Genomic DNA, 22,564 nt, shown 5'->3' with positions numbered 1-22,564 from the left:
GAGAAGCTCTGTAAGTTGTTACTTTAAATAGAAATATGTAGGATCATATAATAAAGGTCCAAATAATCCATGAATGTAATAAAAACTTGCAACTTAAAAATTCCAAGTTATATTAGTCTCCACCAAAAAAATATATTTCAGCAGGTTCCAAGATGGTTTTGGGAAATTGTTACATGTCACGTGTAGGATATGGTTCAGGCATTTGCTCTTTGGATTCATGCCATGGAACTTTGTTAATCACAATGTATAAAATCTCTTCTCATAATTTTCTCTGCATCCTAACTTAGCCATGGAAGGGAATTAACACGTATTTATGAAAAAAACAGTAACACTAAGAATAGTTCTTTCTAAACCTTTGGGCTTACTAAATTCAAACAAAGACAAATAAGTAAAGAAAGATAAAGAAACGGGGACTTGATAGGTTATGCATGAAATCCACTAGCCACATTTTGGATATCACTCTGATTAAATTAATCTGTTCAGAAAGTTGTCCATCCCATTAGGTGAAGTTTATTGAAAAAAAATCAAAGATTTAAAATTTAAATTTCATCCTATTTCTGGAATAATTTATGAAACTATTATTAATAATGTACTACCTATTCATAAGCAAATATTTTCTGTAAAAATGCATGTCATGTGGTGGGTCAGTGGCTGCATTAGAAAACCCATCTCTTCTAGCACCCTGTGGTAGTGACATATGCTGGCAGCTGGGGACTGTAAACATCTCATGATTCTAATTTACAGTAAATTATTAAACTTTATGAAGTAGTAATAACATTAATAACAAAGCTATGAGTTATTCAACAGCATGAAGAGGCAATGTTATTGCTCAATGTTATTTTGAGTGTTAGTGTTTTCATTAATTTAGGACCCTTATGCAGTGCAATTGTCATTTGTACCATATTGGCATTGTAATGTTGCAAACTTGAGTCACTGGGGGATGCTTGACAGCTGTGGCAGGGCTTGAATGCAAAGTGAAACCAAGTGACGTAGCTGACACTAAGGCTTCGCTCCAAGATAAGCTCAATGTCTTCTATGCTCGCATTGACTATCAAAACATGGAGGAGCCTTCACAAACTCCCACAGACATGGATGACCGTGTGACTTCAGTCTCCGAATGAGAATATCCTTCAGGAGGGTTAACCCATGGAAAGTTTCTGGTGGAGATGGGTACTTGACCGAGTATAAAGACGTGTGCTGATCAACTAGCTGGAGTGTCACTGAGATCTTAACTTCTCGCTTCGGCAGTGTGAGGTGCCCACCTGTTTCAAGCATACTTCCCTTATACAGGTGCCTAAGAAGAACTTAGTAACACTTATATTCACTGTGATGAAGTGCTTTGAGAGATTGGTGATGAAACATATCAACTCCTCCCTGAGAAGCTACTTGTTGGACCTGCTTCAATTTGCCTACCAGTACAATAGGTCCACAGCAGATGCCATCGCATTGGCTCTTCACTCAACCCAGGAACATACGGATAGCAAAGATGTGCACGTCAGGATGTTCTTCATCGACTACACTTGGCTATCAACACTATCACCCCCTCAAAACTAATCAACAAGCTTCAAGACCTTGGCCTCAATACCCCCTTGTACAATTGGATCCTCAATTTCCTCACTTCCAGACCCCAGCCAGTTTGGATTGGAAACAACATCTCCTCCACAATCTCCATCACACAGGTGCACCACAAGGTTGTGTGCTTAACCTCATACTCTACTCACTTTATACTTATGACTATGAGGCTAAGCAGTGCCAATGCCATATTTAAGTTTGCTGACAACACCAACATAGCTGGCCGAATCAAAGGTGGCGATGAATCAAGATATAGGAGTTGGTGTAATCATTTCAGAGGATCTGTCATGGACCCTGCATCTAAATGCAATTACAAAGAAAGCAGAGAGCGCCTTTAAAATGTTTGCGAAGATTCAGCATGACAGTTAAGACTTCAGCAGATTTCTATAGATGTGTTGTGGAAAGTATGATGACTGATTGCATCTCAGCCTGGTATGGAAACACAATGCCCTTGAATGGAAAATCCAACAAAAAGTAATGGATATGGCCCAATCCATCATAGGTAAAACCTTCCCCACCACTGAGCACATCTATATGGAGCGCTCTCACAGGAAAGCAGCATCCAGACCATGCTTTCTTCTTGCTGCTGCTATCAGGAAGAAGGTACCGGAGTCTCAGAATCTATCCCACCAGGTTCAGGAACAGTTATTACCCCTCAGCCATCAGACTCTTGAACAAAAGGGGATAATTTGACTCGACCATCACTAAACTGTTCTCACACCCATGGATTCACTTCAACTCATGTCCTCAATACTTTTTGCATATTTATTTATTTATTTTCTCCTTTGTAGTTGCACAGATTGTTGTTCTTTGCACTTTGGTCATTTGTACATCATGTTGGGTGTGGCCTTTCAGTGAATCTATTGTGTTTCTTGTATTTACTGCATAAGCCCACAATAATAAAAAACAAATCTCAGGGTTGTATATGGTGACATAGAATTTACTTTCTATTTTTGTACTTTGTAACATATGTGGATATTACTCCTATTTACAAATGAAAGATTACAAAATGAGGAAACATCAGAGTACTATATAAAAAAGTAATACAGTCATACAAAGCATGGAGTAAAATAGATTTTGACTGTTACAAAGCGGTAAAGTTGTATTGTAGCCAGGAATAAAAATTAACTTCAGAAAAAGTGGGTCTTTGAATAAGATTCAGATTTATATATTTTAATGTTCGTCCATGAAAACACATTGGTGAAAATAGCTACTTAAGTTATGAAAGTACGGTACCCATTGAAGTTGGATTGAATGACAGACATTCTAAAACATTGTTATAATGATGGTTAAACACAGAAACATCAACAGGCGTGCCAACTGAATAGAGATAGCAATAATAACTGATTATTAGCTCAGCAATGAACATCCAGTGTTGGATGACAAACTCCTTCACAGCTTATATTAACCAAGTCATGGTTAGTAATGATATGTGATTTTACTTGTAGAATACTAGGTAGGAATACATTACAATCTCTCCAGGGTTCTGTTTCGGATTTGGATCCTTGCCATTAAACCAGCCAAAATAGATGATGCTGTTTAACCCAATCATGTTTACCTGAATAAAGAGGATCAAAAACAAGTTGGTAACAGTTCAACAGAACGAATATGCTTTACACTTCAACCTCTTCAACCCAATTTGTACCTGCTGCTTTTATATGATGCATCAAAGATCTGTAGACTTTCTGCCATCCCCAATCTTTCAGTTATGCTTTCAAACAATTCACTACAAAGCCCTCTGCGGAAAAGTCTTACAGAAGTTTCCCGAATAACCAATTGCAATGGGAACATAGCAACACCGGAAATTATTATGACTGACTGATAAATACGTAATATTATTAGTCTGATAACAGAGATTGGCTATGACCTCACAGCAGCTCTTATTACATCAGTGTGTCAATTCCTAATCAAGATGTCTGCAGCCTTTCAGTGACAAAACTATCTATTGCTACATTATCTGTAACTCTGTGTTGGGAATTCGTGCTAATCAAACTCATCTGTCCTAGGAGCCGCTGTTAGAAAGACCGACATTCAACTAATTTTCAATGCTTTCATTTTGTATCTTTTTTTTTCCTGTGGATCTCTCAAAAGACCAAGCACCCTTTTATATTTTTTCCCTTTATTTCACACAGTAGGTAATTTAGTCCCTGCTAAAGTAAAAGAACTACCAAAGCATTTGGATAACAACTGAAATAAAATTTATTCAGAATCATGATAGTTCAATATTTCTCTTTGTATGTCATTAATAATTGATAATCAACTGTTTTATTTTCCATCTACTAACTTTTCCTTTATGCATTCATTTTGAGAAATGAGTCACATTTGTATGCAATTCATCCACTTATTTTTACTACACCAAAGAAAAAATAATTCTGATGAAGTTGACCTGAAATATTAACTTTAGTTTTCTATCTATAATATTTGATCTGTGGATTTTTTCTGCAGTATTTGCTGTTTTATATTACATTTAATATACCAATGTCTGTATACTTCACACATGCAAGACTTGACAATAATTTAAATTCAATTCCTTCAATCCAGCAATCTGTATTTGTTATTGTGCTAGATTCTCTACACTGGGAGACATAGATTAAGTTTATCACTTTCTATAGCAAAGAAATGGGTCCCCTTTGTCCATGATAACTGTGATGCCCACCTACAGTACACTAATCCTATTTGCCTACACTGAGCCCATAACCCTCTCCTCCTTTTCTGAGTGCACGTCCAAATGCCTCTTAAATATTGAGTTGAAATTATCACATCCCGACAGCTTGTGCTAGATAACCACCAAACTCTGTATGAAAACTGTATCCCTTTACATTTCTCTCCTGCCACCTATGCTATCTAGTTCTAGACTTCCCTGCCCTAGGGAAAGATTTTGACTGTCTATCCTATCTGCATATAAATATCATATCACAATATAAATCCCTATAAGATCTGCTTAGTTTCCTGCAGTCTAGTAAAAATAAACCCAGCCTATCTATTATCCACCAGTGGTCCCCAACCACCAGGCCGCGGACTGGTACTGGGCTGCAAAGCTTGCTACCAGGCCATGAGGAAACGATATGATTTGGCGATGTGAAACGATATGAGTCAGCTGCACCTTTTCTCATTCCCTGTCACGCCCACTGTTGAACTTGAACGCAAGTGAGGTCATTATGCACGCGTCATCCATGTCAGCGCGGGAAGAAGATCAACTCCTTCAGCTTTCAAATGACAGCAGGCTGAAAAGTATGTTTGACATAATATCTCTGCTGGCACTCTGGATGAAAGTCAAGGCTAAATATCCTGAGATAGCCACGAAAGCACTGAAAACGTTGCTTCCATTTCCAACAGATCTCTGCGAAGTGGGATTTTCTGCAATGAATGCAACGAAAACTAAATTGCGTAATAGACTGGACATAAGGAACCCCCTTCGAGTATCGCTGTCTCCCATCACCCCTCAATGGGACCGTGTTGTTGCAGGGAAACAAGCCCAGGGCTCCCACTGAATCAGCGATATTGGTGTGTTGCAATGATTTTATATGTTCATACGAGGAAAATATGCGCTGTGTGTTTAATATCCAAACGTTACTTAAAATATTATGATTCTATTGACTTATAAGTGACTTATAATTGACTTATCACTATATTCATGTGAGGAAAATATGCGCTGTGTGTTTAATATTAAATTCGCATTATTTAGCATTAGCCACTTATAAATGACATAGTTGACTTATCACCTATATTCCGGTCGTGATTAACATTCCCTCTCCTCCACCCCGCCCCCCCCACTAGGGTCGCCAACTGTCCCATATTAGCCGGGACATCCCGTATATTGGGCTAAATTGGTTTGTCCCATACGGGACCGCCCTTGTCCCGTATTTCCTCTGCTAAGGTAGAGCGTTCCTATGAAACCTTTTGTGCTGAAATGGCGTAAAGCAAAGAACCAATTACCATTAATTTATATGGGAAAATTTTTGAGCGTTCCCAGACCCAAAAAATAACCTACCAAATCACACCAAATAACACATAAAACCTAAAATAACACTAACAGATAGTAAAAGCAGGAATGATATGATAAATACACAGCATATATAAAGTAGAAGCAATGTATGTACTGTGTAGTTTCACTGAACAGAATCGCCGAAACCGACTTGTAGAAAAAAATCGGCACGTACTCCAATGCACACGTCACGCATGTGCACAGAGGTGCCCATGCAAGGCTTCATGGTCATGGTAGTCTTTCTCGGGAAAAACACAGTGAGAAAGTTGGCAATCCTATCCCCCCCCAGTTGGCTGGCCAGTCCGCAAGAATATTGTCAATGTTAAACTGGTCTGCGGTGCAAAAAAACTTGGGGACCCCTGCCTTATAACAACAGTCCTTGTGTGAATTTCTTCTGCACTCCCTATCGTTACCACATCTTTCCTGTAGTTTGCTGACCAGACTGAACTCAATTGTGATGTAACAGATATTTTGTACAGCGAAAATATGACATCCCAGTGTTCTACTCTGTCTCAGCTTATGCTTTCTTTACTAACCCATCCAGCTGTGTTACCATTTTCCAGGGGTATTCTAAGGTCCCTCGGTATATCATTGGTTCTATGGTCTCTGCCATTTATTCTGTATGGTTGATCTGCTTCAGTTGCTTGATAAGGATTTCCTTTTTGGCTAGAAACCATACCGACACTCCAAGGCTATCTCCATTAGAAGTCATTTTGCATTCCTCTCCTGTACAGTGGTAATAAAATGGAACAAGATATGCAGGCAGCTATCTGGAAACAGTCCTGACTTAGAGTAACTTCTAATTTATATAGTAGCATCAGCATGTTGTACTTTATCTTAGAAATTCAGAGCCATTTTTCAAAGGCAATGTAAGCTGTGCTTATGTTACTGTGCTGCCTGCTCAGCACCACTGACTTGGAATAAATTTCTACCAAGACGCAATTTCTCCCATTTATACCCTGGAGCTTTTAATCTGAAAACTGACTTTAGTAACTTCAAACATACTACCTAACTTTCCTGGATTTTCTTTGGCCATTTATGTTTACATTTTTCTACACATGTTCTCTTACTGTCTGCAATTTGCTTTTTGTCTATCCAAAAGAAAAATAACTTGAGGTCTCGATTCTCCATATTTGGGAAAAGGGTGCAGGCTGACCAAAGACACAGACTTGTATATCAGCATTTATAGCGGAAGCTATGTGTAGATTTCCAAACAATGTTCCTTTCTTTAACCTGCAGTACACACTACAGTAGCATACTGTAAGATATTGAAGGACTACAACTAAGCAGTGATGATAAAAGGAGCCTAATTATCTACAATGAAAAAATGAGTTATGAGCAGCTGGTTGCCAAATTTGGCCCAACTTTTTCAGTGCACCTCTTACAACATGACCTTAAAGCCTTTAATATTAAAAGCTGCAGTAATCCATAGCCTCACACACAATCGAATTGGAATACATAAGAAATAGGAGCAGAAGTAGGTCATCCAGTCCATCGAGCCTGCCCCACCATTCAATAAGATCATGGCTGATCTGTCTGTAAACTCAACTCCATCTACCTGCCTTTTCCCCATAACCTTTAATTACCCTGTGTAAAAAATGTATCTAACTGTATGTTAAATATGTTTAGTGAAGAAGCCTCTACAGCTTCCCTGGGCAGAGAATTCCACAGATTCACCACGCTCTGGGAAAAACAGTTTCTCCTCATCTCCGTCCTAAATCTTCTCCCCTGAATCTTGAGGCAATGTCTCCTAGTTCTAGTCTCACCTACCAATGGAAACAACTTTCCTCCTTCTATCTTATCTATTCCTTTCAAAATTTTGTATATTTCTATAAGATCCCCTCTCTTTCTTCTGAATTCCAGAGAGTATAGTCTCAGGCGATTCAATCTCTCCTCATAGGTTAACCCTTTCCACTCTGGAATCAACCTGGTGAACCTCCTCTGCACTGCCTCCAAAGCCAGTATAACTTTCCTCAAGTATGGAGACCAGAATTGCACACAGTACTCCAGGTGTGGCCTCACCAGTACCCTGTATATTTGCAGCATGACCTCCCTGCTCCTGAATTTAATCCCCCTAGCAATGAAGGCCAACATTCCGTTTGCCTTCTTAATAACCTGTTGTACCTGCAAGCCAACTTTTTGCGATTCATGAACAAGCACTCCCAATTCCCTCTGCACAACAGCATGCTGCAATCTTTCACTATTTAAATAATAATCTGCTCTTCGAGTATTCCTTCCAAAATGGATGATCTCGCATTTACTAATATTGTATTCCATCTGCCAGTCCTTGGCCCACTCAATTAACCTATCTATATCCCTCTCCACATCCTCTGTACAATTTGTTTTTCCACTCAGCTTCGTGTCATCAGCAAATTTTGCTACACTACACTCAGTACCCCCTTCCAAATCATCAATGTAAATGGTAAACAGCTGAGGGCCCAGCACCGACCCCTGCGACACCCCACTCACCACTGACTGGCAACCGGAGAACCACCTATTTATACCAACTCTCTGCCTTCTATTGGTTAACCAATCCACTATCCATGCCAATACACTTCCTCCGACTCCATGCATCCGTATCTTATTTATAAGTCTCTTGTGTGGCACCTTATTGAACGCCTTCTGTTAATCCAAGTATACGACATCCACCTGTTCCCCTCTATCCACTGCACTCATTATGCCCTCAAAGACTCCAGTAAGTTTGTCAAACAGGACTTGCCCTTTCTGAATCCATGCTGCGTCTGTCTAATGGAAACACTCCTTTCTAAATGTTTTGCTATTTCTTCCTTAATGACAGCTTCAAGCATTTTCCCGACTACAGATGTTAAGCTAACTGGCCTATAGTTGCCCGTCTTTTGCCTACGTCTTTTTTAAAAAAGTGGCATAACATTTGCTGTCTTCCAATCCGCCGGGACCTGCCCAGAGTCCAGAGAGTTTTGGTAAATGATTACCAATGTGTCTACTATAACCTCCGCCAACTCCCTCAGCACCCTGGGATGCATCCCATCAGGACCAGGGGACTTATCTACCTTCAGGCCCTCTAGTTTGCTCATCACTATCTCTTTAGTGATAGTGATTTTATCAAGGTCCTCACCTCCCATTTCATCCATAACATCATTCTTTGGCATTTTAGACGTGTCCTCCACCGTAAAGACGGACACAAAATAGTCGTTCAATGCCGCAGCCATTTCCTTATCATCCAATATCAATTTCCCCTTCTCATCTTCCAAGGGACCTACATTGACCTGAGCCACCCTCTTCCGCTTTATATATTTATAAAACCTTTTGCTATCTGTTTTTATATTTTGTGCTAATTTACTTTCATACTCTATCTTTCCTTTCCTTATTTCTTGTTTAATTGTTCTTTGTTGTTTTATAAAGTTTTCCCAATCCTCCAGTCTCCCACTACTCTTTGCGACTTTGCGTCACATGTATAACTTGCCCAGAAAACTTGAGCACACAGCCGCTTTTCTATCTTTGTTGCCTCTTAAAGCTGCCAAGACCTTTCAAAGTTTGTGAATATGAAATTAAAATATAAACCTAAAACAAGTTAAACCTTGATTATAGACATTACTAGGAACAAAAATTAATTAAAATGTAAGTTGCATTCATAGGCTTCTTAAACTGTAAAATCTCCATTGAGATGAACGGGCTTGTGGTTCTTTTGGCAGATACAACTTGTTACAGAACTTGAGAGTAGATCCTCAGCATAAATGCAGTTCGTGTAAGTTCTTGACACTTTCCTGCTTTGAACTGGTGTTTTGAACTCTACAGCAGCTATGTGGTGTGAAATACCATGAAGTTCATGAAGAACCTCCGACAAAAATTCAGACCTATCAAAATGCAATGCTTTTATGATTGTTTTCTTTAAGTTCTCTACTCAGTTCCTCAGAGTTGAGGATGACTTGCTTCCAGTTCTTTGGATTCTGGGTGTCCTCATCAATCTCCTCAATGAATTGAAATACGAATCCACAAAGGGAAGTCCATTAATAGCAATTGTTAAATTCCCCTCAAGAGTTATCTTTTGAATCTTAATAAACAGAAAACTTTGGTGTTCAAAAAATTTCTGACCAATTACTGTTGATTGACATTGTATAAATTTATACCTCTCCAATATGTTCAGCTGCTGTGATTTGAGGATCAGAAGGTCCACTAAAACAAAGTTTCTCTTTGATCTTCACACATGCATGTGCATCTGAGTTCTGTTGTTGTTCCTTTCCATGCCTTCTCGAGGCACATCAGACAGCAACCTTGCTGTTTCTTCAGCACTTTTGTGTTTTTTACAAGGCTGAGTTGCTAGCTCGACACTCACTCCAGTATAGATGGGAAGTGTGCAAGGAGCCAGCCATATTCAACCCTGGGATCACTCACCCTGAAGTCCAGTGTGGATGCCACGACACCACCGGCTGACTGCATCTGGGTAATGGGTAGGTATTTATTCAAGCACAATTTCAATGAAGACCTTCCTTCCCCACTTGGTGTGGCAGATCATAAGCAAGCTGTTACTTTAGTTTAGGTTTATTGGCTTGTTAGGACACATAGGTGGCCATTCAACTCACCAAATCTGCGCCAACTCTGGCATTATAGTTCTGTCAGCATACAGAAAGGCTCTAATTGTGCTGATTGGGACCTGTGCATGGAGCTAGAGCCTGGTATAATATACACAGTGGCCAACTTATTAGATACAGAGTAGGACTGAGTGTGGTCTTCTGCAGCTGTAGCCCATCCACTTCAAGGTTTAATATGTTGTGCATACACAGATGTTCTTCTGCACACCACTGTTGTAATGTATGGTTATTTGAGTTACTGTCACTTTCCTGTCAGCTTGAAACAGTCTAGCCATTCTCCTCTGACCTCTCTCATTAACAAGGTGTTTTCACCCACATAATTGCCACTCATTGAATTTTTTTTTTTTTTGCCTTTCATACCATTTTCTGCAAACTCTGGAGACTGTTGTGTATCAAAATCCCAGGAGATCAGCAGTTTCTGAGATACTCAAACCACCCCACGTAGCATTAACAATCATTCCACTGTCAAAGTCACTTAGATCACATTTTCCCCCATTATGCTCTTTGTTCTGAACAACAACTGAATTAATTGTCTATGCCTGCATGCTTTTATAATTTGACTAGCTCCCATATGATTGGCTGTTTTGATACTTGCATTAACGAGCAGGTGAACCTAATGAAGTGGCCACTGAGTGTAATCTGGTCATTTGTCTAAAGTTCAAATTTAATTGTCTTTCAACCATAAATGAATACCCATGAATGGTTGGTTGCCCATCCTTTCCAACGATGACGTTTGTCCGCGAAGCTCATTAATTGTGCATTCTGAGGTGGCTTTGCAGTCCAATTCGAGAAAGGCATGAGTGTTGACCGTGAGGGCAGGTAAATCGTCCGGCCGCAGTAGAAGCAACTGCAGTGGCTATTTTTCTCCTCTCTTGAGCAGTGACCAGATCTGCATGGAAACTATTCTTGAAATTGTTGGAGGCTCAACTTACCAGGGGACGCCATCCAATCCAATCCTGAGAACTCTGCTCAAGCTGCTTAGGTGCTATGTTAGCATGTGCGAAGTTGGCTTTCACCTAGACCTTAAACCTCTTACAAGATCGCCCCCAACTCTTCTTCCTTGCGACAGCTCTCTGTATAGCAACTATTAGGGTATTCTGGAATCCTCCATGTGTATAACATGCCCTGTTCCAGCAAAGCTGGGCTTGCAGGATCATTGTGCTTTCTACTCTTTCGAGGACTTCCAGGTTGGTGACACGGTCTAGCCAATGGATGCCCAGGATTCATTTCAGGCTACATGTATGGAAGGATGGAAGGGTTCCAGCGTTTCAAGGTGCCTTTTGTATACGGTCCAGGTTTCACAGCTATATAATAGACTGCTAAGGATGACTGCTATGTACACCTTGAGTTTCGTGGCTTTTCGGATGTTATGCTGGTTTAGTACATGTGAATGCAAGCCCCCAAGGGCTTGACTGGCCTTGTCTAATTTCTTTGTCTAGGGAGCCATCACTCGGAATAACACTTCCAAGGTATTTGAATTCCTCCACTGTTCTAAGCTGTGTACCATTGATGCAAATGGATGGGCCAGGGGCAGTAGACTTTGGACCAGGTGGGAACAGGACTTCTGTCTTTTGTAGACTGATGGTGAGGCCAAAAAGTGGCTTCTGCAAACCTATCAACAAGCAGTTGAAGATTGGCTTCTGTGTGGGCCATAAGTGTACAATCATCAGTATATAGGGCTTCTTGAATGAGATTACCGATTATTTTCATATGGCTCCTCAAGCAAAACAAGTCAAAAAATTATCCATCCATCGGGTACCTTATGTATAATCCCACATTGTATTGGTACCAAATGCGTGGAGAAGTACGCATGTTGGGAACAGGTTAAACAGTACGGGCATCAGTACACACCCGTGCATCACACCACTTGAAATACTGAATGGTTACAGTCTTCCATTTGACAGAACAAGGCCACTCATATCATTGTGGAGGAGATGGATGAGATTGACAAATCTGTGCAGGCACCCAAGATTTGACAGTATTCACCATAGGGACTCCCTGTTGACTATATCGAAGTCTTTGGTTAGATCTTCGAAGACAGTAAGTAGTTGAAAATTCAGTTCATAGAAACATAGAAACATAGAAAATAGGTGCAGGAGTAGGCCATTCGGCCCTTCGAGCCTGCACCGCCATTTATTATGATCATGGCTGATCATCCAACTCAGATCCCCGCCCCAGCCTTCCCTCCATACCCCCTGACCCCCGTAGCCACAAGGGCCATATCTAACTCCCTCTTAAATATAGCCAATGAACTGGCCTCAACAGTTTCCTGTGGCAGAGAATTCCACAGATTCACCACTCTCTGTGTGAAGAAGTTTTTCCTAATCTCAGTCTTAAAAGGCTTCCCCCCCATCCTCAAACTGTGACCCCTCGTTCTGGACTTCCCCAACATCGGGAACAATCTTCCTGCATCTAGCCTGTCCAATCCCTTTAGGATCTTATACGTTTCAATCAGATCCCCCCTCAATCTTCTAAATTCCAACGAGTACAAGCCCAGTTCATCCAGTCTTTCTTCATATGAAAGTCCTGCCATCCCAGGAATCAATCTGGTGAACCTTCTTTGTACTCCCTCTATGGCAAAGATGTCTTTCCTCAGATTAGGGGACCAAAACTGCACACAATACTCCAGGTGTGGTCTCACCAAGGCCTTGTACAACTGCAGTAGGAACCTCCCTGCTCCTGTACTCGAATCCTCTCGCTATAAATGCCAGCATACCATTCGCCTTTTTCACCGCCTGCTGTACCTGCATGCCCACTTTCAATGACTGGTGTATAATGACACCCAGGTCTCGTTGCACCTCCCCTTTTCCTAATCGACCACCATTCAGATAATAATCTGTTTTCCTATTTTTGCCACCAAAGTGGATAACTTCACACTTATCCACATTAAATTGCATCTGCCATGAATTTGCCCACTCACCCAAGTCACCCTGCATCCTCTTAGCATCCTCCTCACTGCTAACACTGCCACCCAGCTTCGTGTCATCCGCAAACCTGGAGATGCTGCATTTAATTCCCTCATCCAAGTCATTAATATAAAGTTCAATACACTTTTCTTGAATCTGGTGAATGGTAAAAACCAAGTCGATAGTACTATGGCCTGGTCGAAAGCCACATTGTGCTTCAGGAAGCCTCTGGTATGTTGGTGATCAAGCGGTTAAGATGGTGCGAGCTAAGATTTTCCCCCCAACAGATATGCCTCAGTAGTTGTCGCAGTGAGCTCTGCTACCTTTGCCCTTGAACAGTGGAACAATTATGGTGTCTCCCTAAAGTCCTCAGGCATGTTTTCTTCCACTCATATGCTCATCAGGTCGTCATGAAACATTGTGAGTGCTAGTGGGCCTGCTGACTTAGAGCTTGTTCAGAATTCCATCCCTCCCAGGGACCGTACCAGAGTTTGTCTGAGAAACAGCTTTCCTGATATCATCCAGGGTAGGTCAGGGTGTCAATAACAGGTTTCTGGGGGATTTGATCAAGCATGATTTGATCTACAGTACCCAACATACTGAGTAGGCTACTGAAGTGTTCTCTCCAGCCCTTGTTATGTTATTCCTTGCCCTGTGCAGGGTTTTACCATCTGCTGATAAGAGGGCGATTTGGTTTGTATGGTCCATAGACTGCTTCGATGACCCAGAAGTACATCTTCCAGAGTTTTGTGTCAGTGTAGGACTGAACTTATTCCGCTTTTCTCTCCCACCATGCATCCTGCATTCTGCGCAGTGCACTCTGTGCTTGTCCCTGGAGGTGCTTAAGCTGATCGTGTTTCGAAATACAGGACAAATCATTCTGCCATGAATACAGCCAAACAAAACAGCGTTACTCTAGGGTCGAGCTGCAACACACAATACCAACAGTCATACACAACAGAAGGCACACAAACGCAGTAAGATAGTCATACAAAAATATTACAGTCCAAGTCCCTGAATCCATGAATTTTGCAACAGTCTACAGTCGAACACAATACATCCTATTTTCTGTCGAGTGAACACTGGGAGGGGCAGCACTGACTCCAACATGTATGCCGTGCCATAATGCCTCTGGCACTTCAGTAGAGCACACCAACTCAGGCGCCTTCCCACTGGATAGCCACAAATGGGCAGCACCATGACTAGAGACCTGGTCCTCACCACAGCTGCGACTAAGCAGCTCCACTGCCGGTCGTCAACAAATCAGCAAACGGGATTTGCTATCACAAGAAAAGTGACCAAGATGATCATTCATTGATAGACTGCATACCACTTTCGTGCACCTACACCTCATAACACAGGCAGCAGCAGGATCCACACCAAGTCCAACTCCTTCAGTATTTTACATTAACAATGTCTAAGAGGGTCTTGCCATTGCAAGAAAAATGTCAAGGACAATTACTTGCTGTTAAGAATGCACATGGTCTTCGCACAACAACTCTAATGCCTTTCTGGAGCAGGTAGCTACATGGTCTGCACCAAGTCCAGCTCCTTCACCAATGAGCAACTCGCTGATGGGCACACCCTGTAGTACTTGAAGTTCTTAATGTCCAACAGGGTCTTGCGATTGTAAAAATAAGTTTAAAATAAATAAAATAACACCTTTGGTTGGCCCCATTAAAGCTGAGGTATCTGAGCGCACCTCCATCTTACTGGAAGATAAATTGGAAGAAACTGGCCAAGAATATCATCAAAAACTTTGTCACCTCAGTCTTGGAAGAATTCTGAATTTATGTCATTCATAAGTGCTCAGAATTATTAACAGTAAAATAAAATCATTATTGTTTTGTCTAAATTCTTACCTTCCTGTCCATGAAACTGCAAAATCTCTGTTCAAATGAATGGGCATGGAAATCTTAATCTAGAGCAGAATCCATGAGCTAATTTCCCACAGTAACTGTAATGCAGGGGTCCCCAACCTTTTTTGCACTGCAGACCGGTTTAATATCAACAATATTCTTGTGGACCAGCCGACCCGGTGGGGGGGGTGGGGGGTGGGTAGGGTTGCCAACGGATGACAGTAGCAGTCAAATACGTTGTGTTTACCCCAAAAAAGACTACAATGACCATGAAGCCTTGTGCAGGCACCAGTGCGCATGCACATCGTGACCTGCCGATTTTTTCCCCAGCAAATCGTTTTTGGCGATTCTGTTCGGGGGGGGGGCGGGTGTTAATCACGACCGGAATATAGTTGATATGTGGCTAATACACTCAATTTCGTTTCTAAAAGGGATTATCTAACGAATTTAATATTAAACACACAGTGCATAATTTCCTCGCATGAATATAGTGATAAGACAATTATCAGGGGAGCTTGAAGTAAGTGTTGAACGAACTTCCAGTAGAAGTGGCAGAAGCAGGTTCGATATTATCATTTGGAGAAAAATTGGATAGGTATATGGACAGGAAAGGAATTCAGGGTTATGGGCTGAGTGCAGGTCGGTGGGACTAGGTGAGAGTAGCGTTCGGCACGGACTAGAAGGGCAGAGGTGGCCTGTTTCCGTGCTGTAATTGTTATATGGTTATATAAGTAAGTCAATAGCATCATAACATCTTAAGTAATGTTTGGATATTAAACACACAGCGCATATTTTCCCCATGTGAACATATAAAATCATTGCAACACACCAATATCGCTGAATCAGTGGGAGCCTTGGGCTTGTTTTCCTGCAACAAGACGGTCCTATCGAGGGGTGATGGGAGATGGCGATACTCGAAGGGGGTATATCCAGTCTATTCCACAATTTAGTTTTTGTTGCATTCATTGCAGAAAACTCCGCTTCGCAGAAAGACGTTGGAAATGGAAGCAACGTTTTCAGTGCTTTCGTGGCTATCTCAGGATATTTAGCCTTGACTTTGATCCAGAATGCCAACAGAGATGTTACATCAAACATACTTTTCAGCCCGCCGTAATTTGCAAGCTCGAGGAGTTGATCTCCTTCCCGCGCTGACATGGATGACGCGTGCATAATGACCTCGCGTGCGTAATGGCTCAAAAGTGGCCGTGACAGGGAATGAGGAAAGGTGCAACTGACTCATATCGCCAAAGCATATAGTTTCCTTGCGGCCTGGTAGCACATGCTTTGTGGCCTGGTACCGGTCCACGGCCCGGTGGTTGGGAACCGCTGCTGTAATGGAATCTTAGCAAGTTTGTGTTTCCCTGCTGAACCTTCTATGAGCAAACTGGCAGATTTATCTGCAGCAGCTAGTCAGCAAGTTTAACTTCTGCAAATTTGGATACCTGAGCATCCAAGCCCCACAGTTGTTTGCAATTCCAGCTTTAATGCTGGATGTTTGCTGTGAACTGATAGCACTTACTCACAAGATTCAGCCCAATATTTTTCAAACATTGTGGAATAGAAAGCAATGAATTGTTACATGTAATAAGTTGTAATAAATTAAAATTAATGTAAAGCCTTTCTTAATCTATCACAGCAAAAAAAGTTTTAGCATTACATAGATTTTAGTAACTGTGTCCCTCAGTTAATTTTTAAACTCACAGTAACAGCAACATTTCAATCAGAGCAGTACTAACAGATATCGTAACTTGAATATACAGTATATACAGATCCTTTCACATGATATTTCTATTCATTCTGTCTTTAACTACCAAGTATGATTTAAATTCCATCTTTTCTCTGTAGAATGGCAACACTTGACACAATAAACCAACAATCACAGTTGTTCATCTTAATGCATGTAGTAGGAACTAAAATTGAAATGCATCCATTACAAAAATGCTTTCAGTTACTTGACATCACTTTGACCCTCACTGCCTACCCAGCAATTACTTCTATTACAAAGCAGCTAATCCATTTTAAAAGATCTAAAAAGATGCAATGATGTGCCCTAAAACCAGACATAATGCACATAAGGAATTGATTCCAGCAGAATTTTAAAATTCAATTTATCAATCAAGTATTACTTGATACAATTACTCCTAAATGGCACTAACATTTTAATATTACCACCGCATATTTTACCAATTGCCGTTGATAAAATAAAACTTATAATATAATGCAAACGTAAAGAGCTTATGGGAAAAAAACCTTCGTTACTTGAATATGAAAAGGATGGTACATGATTACGTGAAACATTTACTTTATGCTTTTAGAAATTTGCCTTACAATTCGGAATTAGTTTCCACATATACAGTACATGTTTCTTCATTCTCTGAAATGCAGATCTAATACTTCATGAGGTGTGTACACTTGAATATTCAGAAGTGTTAAAGTTCCACTAAAGAACATGGAGATCTGTGCTAAATTTAGTAATTGTCAGTCAATGATAGATAGTGAAAGAAATTCAAAGATAGGTAAAATCACAGAAATGCCTATCACATGGACAGGGACTGATTTGGGGATAATCAGCATGGCTTTGTGCATGGTAGGTTGTATCTAACCAAACATAGAGTTTTTTGAGGATGTTACTAGGAAAATTGACGGAGGCAAAGCAGTAGATGTTGCCTACATAGACTTCAGCAAGAAATCTGATAAGGTCCTGCATGGGAGGTTGGTCAAGAAGGTTCAGTTGCTTGGCATTCAAGACAAGGTAGTAAATTGGATTAGATATTGGCTTTGTGAGAGAAGTCAGAGAATGGTAGTATATGGTTGCCTGTCTGACTGGAGGCCTGTGACTAGTGAAGTGCAGCAGGGATCAGTGCTGGGTCTGTTGTTTGTCATCTGTATCAATGATTTGGATGATAGTATGGTAAACTGGATAAGCAAATTTAGAGATGACACCAAGATTGGGGGCGTAGTGGACGGCGAGGAAGACTATCATAGCTTGCAGTAGGATCTGAACAAGCTGGGAAAATGGGCTGAAAAATGGCAGATGGAATTTAATGCAGTCAAGTGTGAGGTGTTGGAAGGACCAACCAGGGTAGATCTAACACAGTGAGTGATAGGGCACTGCGGAGTGCAGTAAAACAAAGGGATCTGGGAAGAGAGGTCCATTAATTCATTGAAAGTGGCATCACAGTTAGATAGGGTCAGAAAGAAAGATTTTGGCACATTGCCCTCAATAGATCAAAGTATTGAGTATAGGAGTTCGGATGCTATGTTGAAGTTGTATAAGATATTTGGAGTATTGGTTACCTACCTGCAGGAAATAAGATTGAAAGAATACAGAGAAAATTTACAAGGATGTTGCCAGGATTGGAGTAACTAAAGAAAGATAGAATAGGTTAGAACTTTATTCCCTGGAAAACAGAAGATTGAGGGGAGATTTGTTACAGATATACAAAATTATAGAGGGTATAGATAGGGTAAATGTTAGTAGGCTTTATCCACTGAGATTGGGTGAGACTACAACTAAAGGTCATCGGTTAAGGTGAAAAGCTAAATACTTAAGGGGAACATGAGGTGAAACTTCTTTACTCAGAGGGTGGTGAGAATGTGCCAGTACAAGTGGTAGATGCTATTTTGATTTCAAGGTTCCAGAGAAGTTTGGATGGGAACATGGGGAATGGAGGGCTACGGTCTGGGTGCAGGTCAATGGGACTAGACTATGTAAATGTTTCGGCACTGACTAGGTGAGCTGAAGCGCCTGTTTCTTTGCTGTATTTCTCTATGACTCTATATTTTAATAATAACGAGGGGGAATAGGGATCAATAATTACTATTTCAATTATAAGGAAAATTATTTTAATAAAAACAATGAAAAGATTCAGTAAAATTTCAAAGATGATACAAAATCATATAAGGTAAATATGGAGGCAATATTTGTGTCCTGTAAAGCTGAAGAGTAGTCCAATAGAGCTATGGTTAGGAACACAATCATCTGCATTTTCTCCAAGTTGCACACCATCCTAAGTCAGAAATACATCACCATCCTTAATCATTGCTGGGTCTAAATCCTGAAACTCTACTCAATAACACTGTGGTGTATCTTCACCAAAAGGACTGTCACTGTTTATGAAGGCAGGTCACCAGACCTTCTCCAAGGTAATAATTGCTGGACTTGACAGTAATACTCTGATTCAGAAAATTTAATAAAAATTAGCAAGAGCTCCACTTCTGTTGTTAAGATGAAAAGAAGGGCACTACTGAGGTAGTTGAAGACTGTTGCATCTAAAACTCTGCCCTGAGCAGACTTGTAGATGCCACAACCACAAACACTTTAGCACACGCAAGATCACCTCCATGCATTGTAATATTTTCCTTTGATGTCCACAGTGGTCCTTGATGTCAGAGCTCAGCAATCTGAGTCATTAACACAATTTCTCTCTCCAGAAATTCTACCTAACCATCTGAATAATTTTATCATTCACAACTAGATATTGCAGAACTCCAAAGCTTCGGTCTCACCTTTTGGATGGGCTCTTTCCATCAAATGTTATTTAGAAAATTTATCTCTTTTTATTACAGTTTTAACAGGTCAACGTACTTTTACTTCTAGTTTCTACATACTCTTTCCTGAGCAACTAATGAAATGTGCTATCAGAGACCAACAAACTAACCAATTATATGAAATCATGTGTTTCTTGTGGCACTACATCCATGCCATTGAGGTTTGACTCCTTGTTTTTATTTCAGAATCTAGCTTCTCCAGCTGCTGCTTCCTGATGTGCTTGGTGAGCACTCAGTTCTTTGTAGGTGGAGGACCTTATTTCTTCTCTCTGTCTTGACCATCAATGCCTACCAAGTCAAATTACAAAGAAAGAGAGTGGCTGCTTGTCCTAGGCATCCTGATTCTGGTATGGCTTCAACTTCTGGTCAGAAATGGCCTTTTCTTTGAGAACTGGAGGCTGATTTTAATAATTGGTGAACAGGACAGGTGCTAGCCACTCTTTGAAAAAGGAACTTACTTTATGCACCGAAGGAATATATAGCATATTTGTACTGACAGATGGCCAGTACATGCTGCACCGGAACAAACAGGAGTGTACTAATCATGCATGATTATTTCACCACCTATTTTCCACCCATGCCCAATTAAGGCACACTCTTAAGATTAAATGTTACACAGATTAGGCACTTTATACAAATTTATGAAATTTAGGCATTGCAGGCACATATTATTAATTTTGCCACTGAATTCAGAAACAATTTGCATCCACAAAATTCACAAAACAAAGAGCATCTGTTGTGAATTTGTTTTCTACACAAATCCCCTCTTTAATATGTTGCCTCTATCGTTACTGGATAGCACTAGATTTGCTGAGCGCCTGTAAATGTCAAATATAAATATAGTATAGTCTTGTACTGTACCCTATTCCAGTGGGAATAGACTAGCAGATGCAAGACTCCAAGTGGCATATCCTGAAGCAATTACTTACTCACATTTTGAATTGAAATCCAAACTGCAAACAATTACAAGGTTTTATGGTGTAAAGATGAACCTATAATGACTGTTTCCCTTACAGACACAACACAGTCAGAGGAGTACGATCTTTACTTTAGAAATAATGATGTGGTCCTACAGGGTCTAAGAGTGCAACGATGATATGCAATCCATATTTTATAGACATTATATCCACTGAGGAAACTTGAGGTACAAAATTAGCGAAGTAATTTAAAATCCTGAAGGAACTATAACAGAACATCCTTTCAGTTGGCGTGTTTGGTGAAAACACAAGTCTAATCAATATTTTATTGTAGTTGATTTGCTATGCTGCTGGAAGGCAACTGTTTAATAAGGGAACATCTCAAGGTAATAGTTACATTATTTCAGGACAGGAACGTGTAATAAAAGTAACACTGCTTGAAATCCCAAAGTAACACACACAAAATGCCGGAGGAACTCAGCAGGCCAGACAGCATCTACGGAAAAGAGTATAGTTGACATTTTGAGCCAGGATCCTTCATCAGAACTGGAAAGCAAGGGGAGAAGTCAGAGTAAGAAGATGGGGGTGGGGGGCAGGAGGAAGAACTATAAGGTGGTAGGTTATAGGTGAAAGCAGGAGAGGGGGAGGGGAGAAGTAAAGAGCTGAGAGGTTGATTGGTGAAAGAGATAAAGGGCTTGAGAAGGGGGAACCTGAAGGGAGAGGACAGACGACCATTGAAGGGAAGGGGGAGGAGCACCAGAGGGAAGTAGTGGGCAGGTAGGATAAGGTGAGAGATGGAAACAAGAATGGGGAATGGTGAAGACGGGCAACTACTGGGAGTTCAAGAAATCGATGTTCATGCCATCAGATTGGAGGCTACCCAGACGGAATATAAGGTGTTGCTCTGCTAATCTGAATGTGGCCTCATCCTGGCAGTAGAGAAGGCCATGGACTAACATGTTGGAATGAGAGTGGGAAGTAGAATTGAAATGGGTAGCCACTGGGAGATCTTGCTTTTTGTGGCGGCCAGAGCAAAGATGGTTGATGAAATGGTTTTCCAATATACGTCAGGTCCCACCGCTACACAGGAGGCCACACTGGGAGCACCATATACAGTATATGACCCCAACAGATTCACAGGTGAAGTGTTGCCTCACCTGGAAGGACTCTTTAGGGCCCTGAATGGTAGTGAGGGAGGAGGTGCGGCACCTGCTCTGCTTGCAAGAATGAGTACCAGGAGGGAGATTAGTGGAGAGGGTTGAGTGATCAAGGGAGCAATCCCTGCAAAAAGTAGAAAGTGGCCTCCTTTACTGTCACAATGAGGTCACACACAGCTTGGAGGAGCAACACCTTATATTCTGTCTGCGTAGCCTCCACCTGATGGCATGAAGATCGATTTCTTGAACACCTAGTAGTTGCCCCCACCTCCTCTCTTTCACCATTCCGCGTTCCTGTTTCCCTCTCTCACATAATCTGCTTACCTGCCCATCACCTCCCTCTGGTGTTCCTCTCCCTTCCCATTCTTCTGTGGTCTTCTGTCCTCTCCTATCAGATTCTCCCTTCTCCAACCCTTTCTCTCTTTCACCAATCAACTTCCCAGCTCTTTACTTCACCTCTTCCCCTCTCCCGGTTTTACCCCCCATGTACCACCATGTAGTTCTTCCTCCCCTCCCCCCACCTTCTTACTCTGACTTCTCCCCTTCCTTTTCAGTCCTGATAAAGGGTCTCGGCCTGAAACGTCGACTGTTTACTCTTTTCAATAGATGCTGCCTGGCCTGCTGAGTTCTTCCAACACTTTGTGTGTGTTGCTTTGGATTTCCAGCATCTGCAGATTTTCTCATACATATAATAAAATATTTTCAGAATTTATTTACTGAATAAGATATCTTTATTGCATGATAGAGAGTATAATTTATGAAATAAATAGACAAAATAAATAATGGCGAACAGGAACTTATAGTGGGCCTTTGCAAATCAAAGACATATTTCCCTACATGTCCTACCTTGTCTCTGTGCACCCTGATTCAATGGCAACACAAATCAGGGAGTACATGTGATTTGCAGTCTATGATTTTTCACTGACCAGCTGAATTCTGGCCATTACAAAAGCAGAACATGGCAAGTGGCTTGGCTGTGCAGAGTACAAAATGATAAAATGCCCACATTTAATCCTCAGTTGCTGTGCTTTCCATTTTCTCTTCTGATT

General features: G+C 41.0%; 1 protein-coding gene across 1 annotated transcript in view; it reads right to left on the bottom strand.

The window, feature by feature from the left end:
• Nucleotides 1–2,336: 2,336 nt before the first annotated feature.
• The window catches only part of si:dkey-256h2.1 (uncharacterized protein LOC337520 homolog), a 203,331-nt gene continuing 183,103 nt past the window's right edge, over nucleotides 2,337–22,564 (bottom strand). The window contains exon 12 of the mRNA XM_063043813.1: nucleotides 2,337–3,130. Coding sequence (XP_062899883.1) covers nucleotides 3,011–3,130 — 120 coding nt within the window. The 3' untranslated portion in view covers nucleotides 2,337–3,010. The remainder of the gene's footprint in view (nucleotides 3,131–22,564) is intronic.

The sequence above is a fragment of the Mobula hypostoma genome, chromosome 3, assembly GCF_963921235.1.
Source record: "Mobula hypostoma chromosome 3, sMobHyp1.1, whole genome shotgun sequence".
Classification (NCBI taxonomy): domain Eukaryota; kingdom Metazoa; phylum Chordata; class Chondrichthyes; order Myliobatiformes; family Myliobatidae; genus Mobula; species Mobula hypostoma.
Note: the sequence above shows the minus strand (reverse complement) of the source record. Positions and strands in the feature narration are given on the sequence as shown.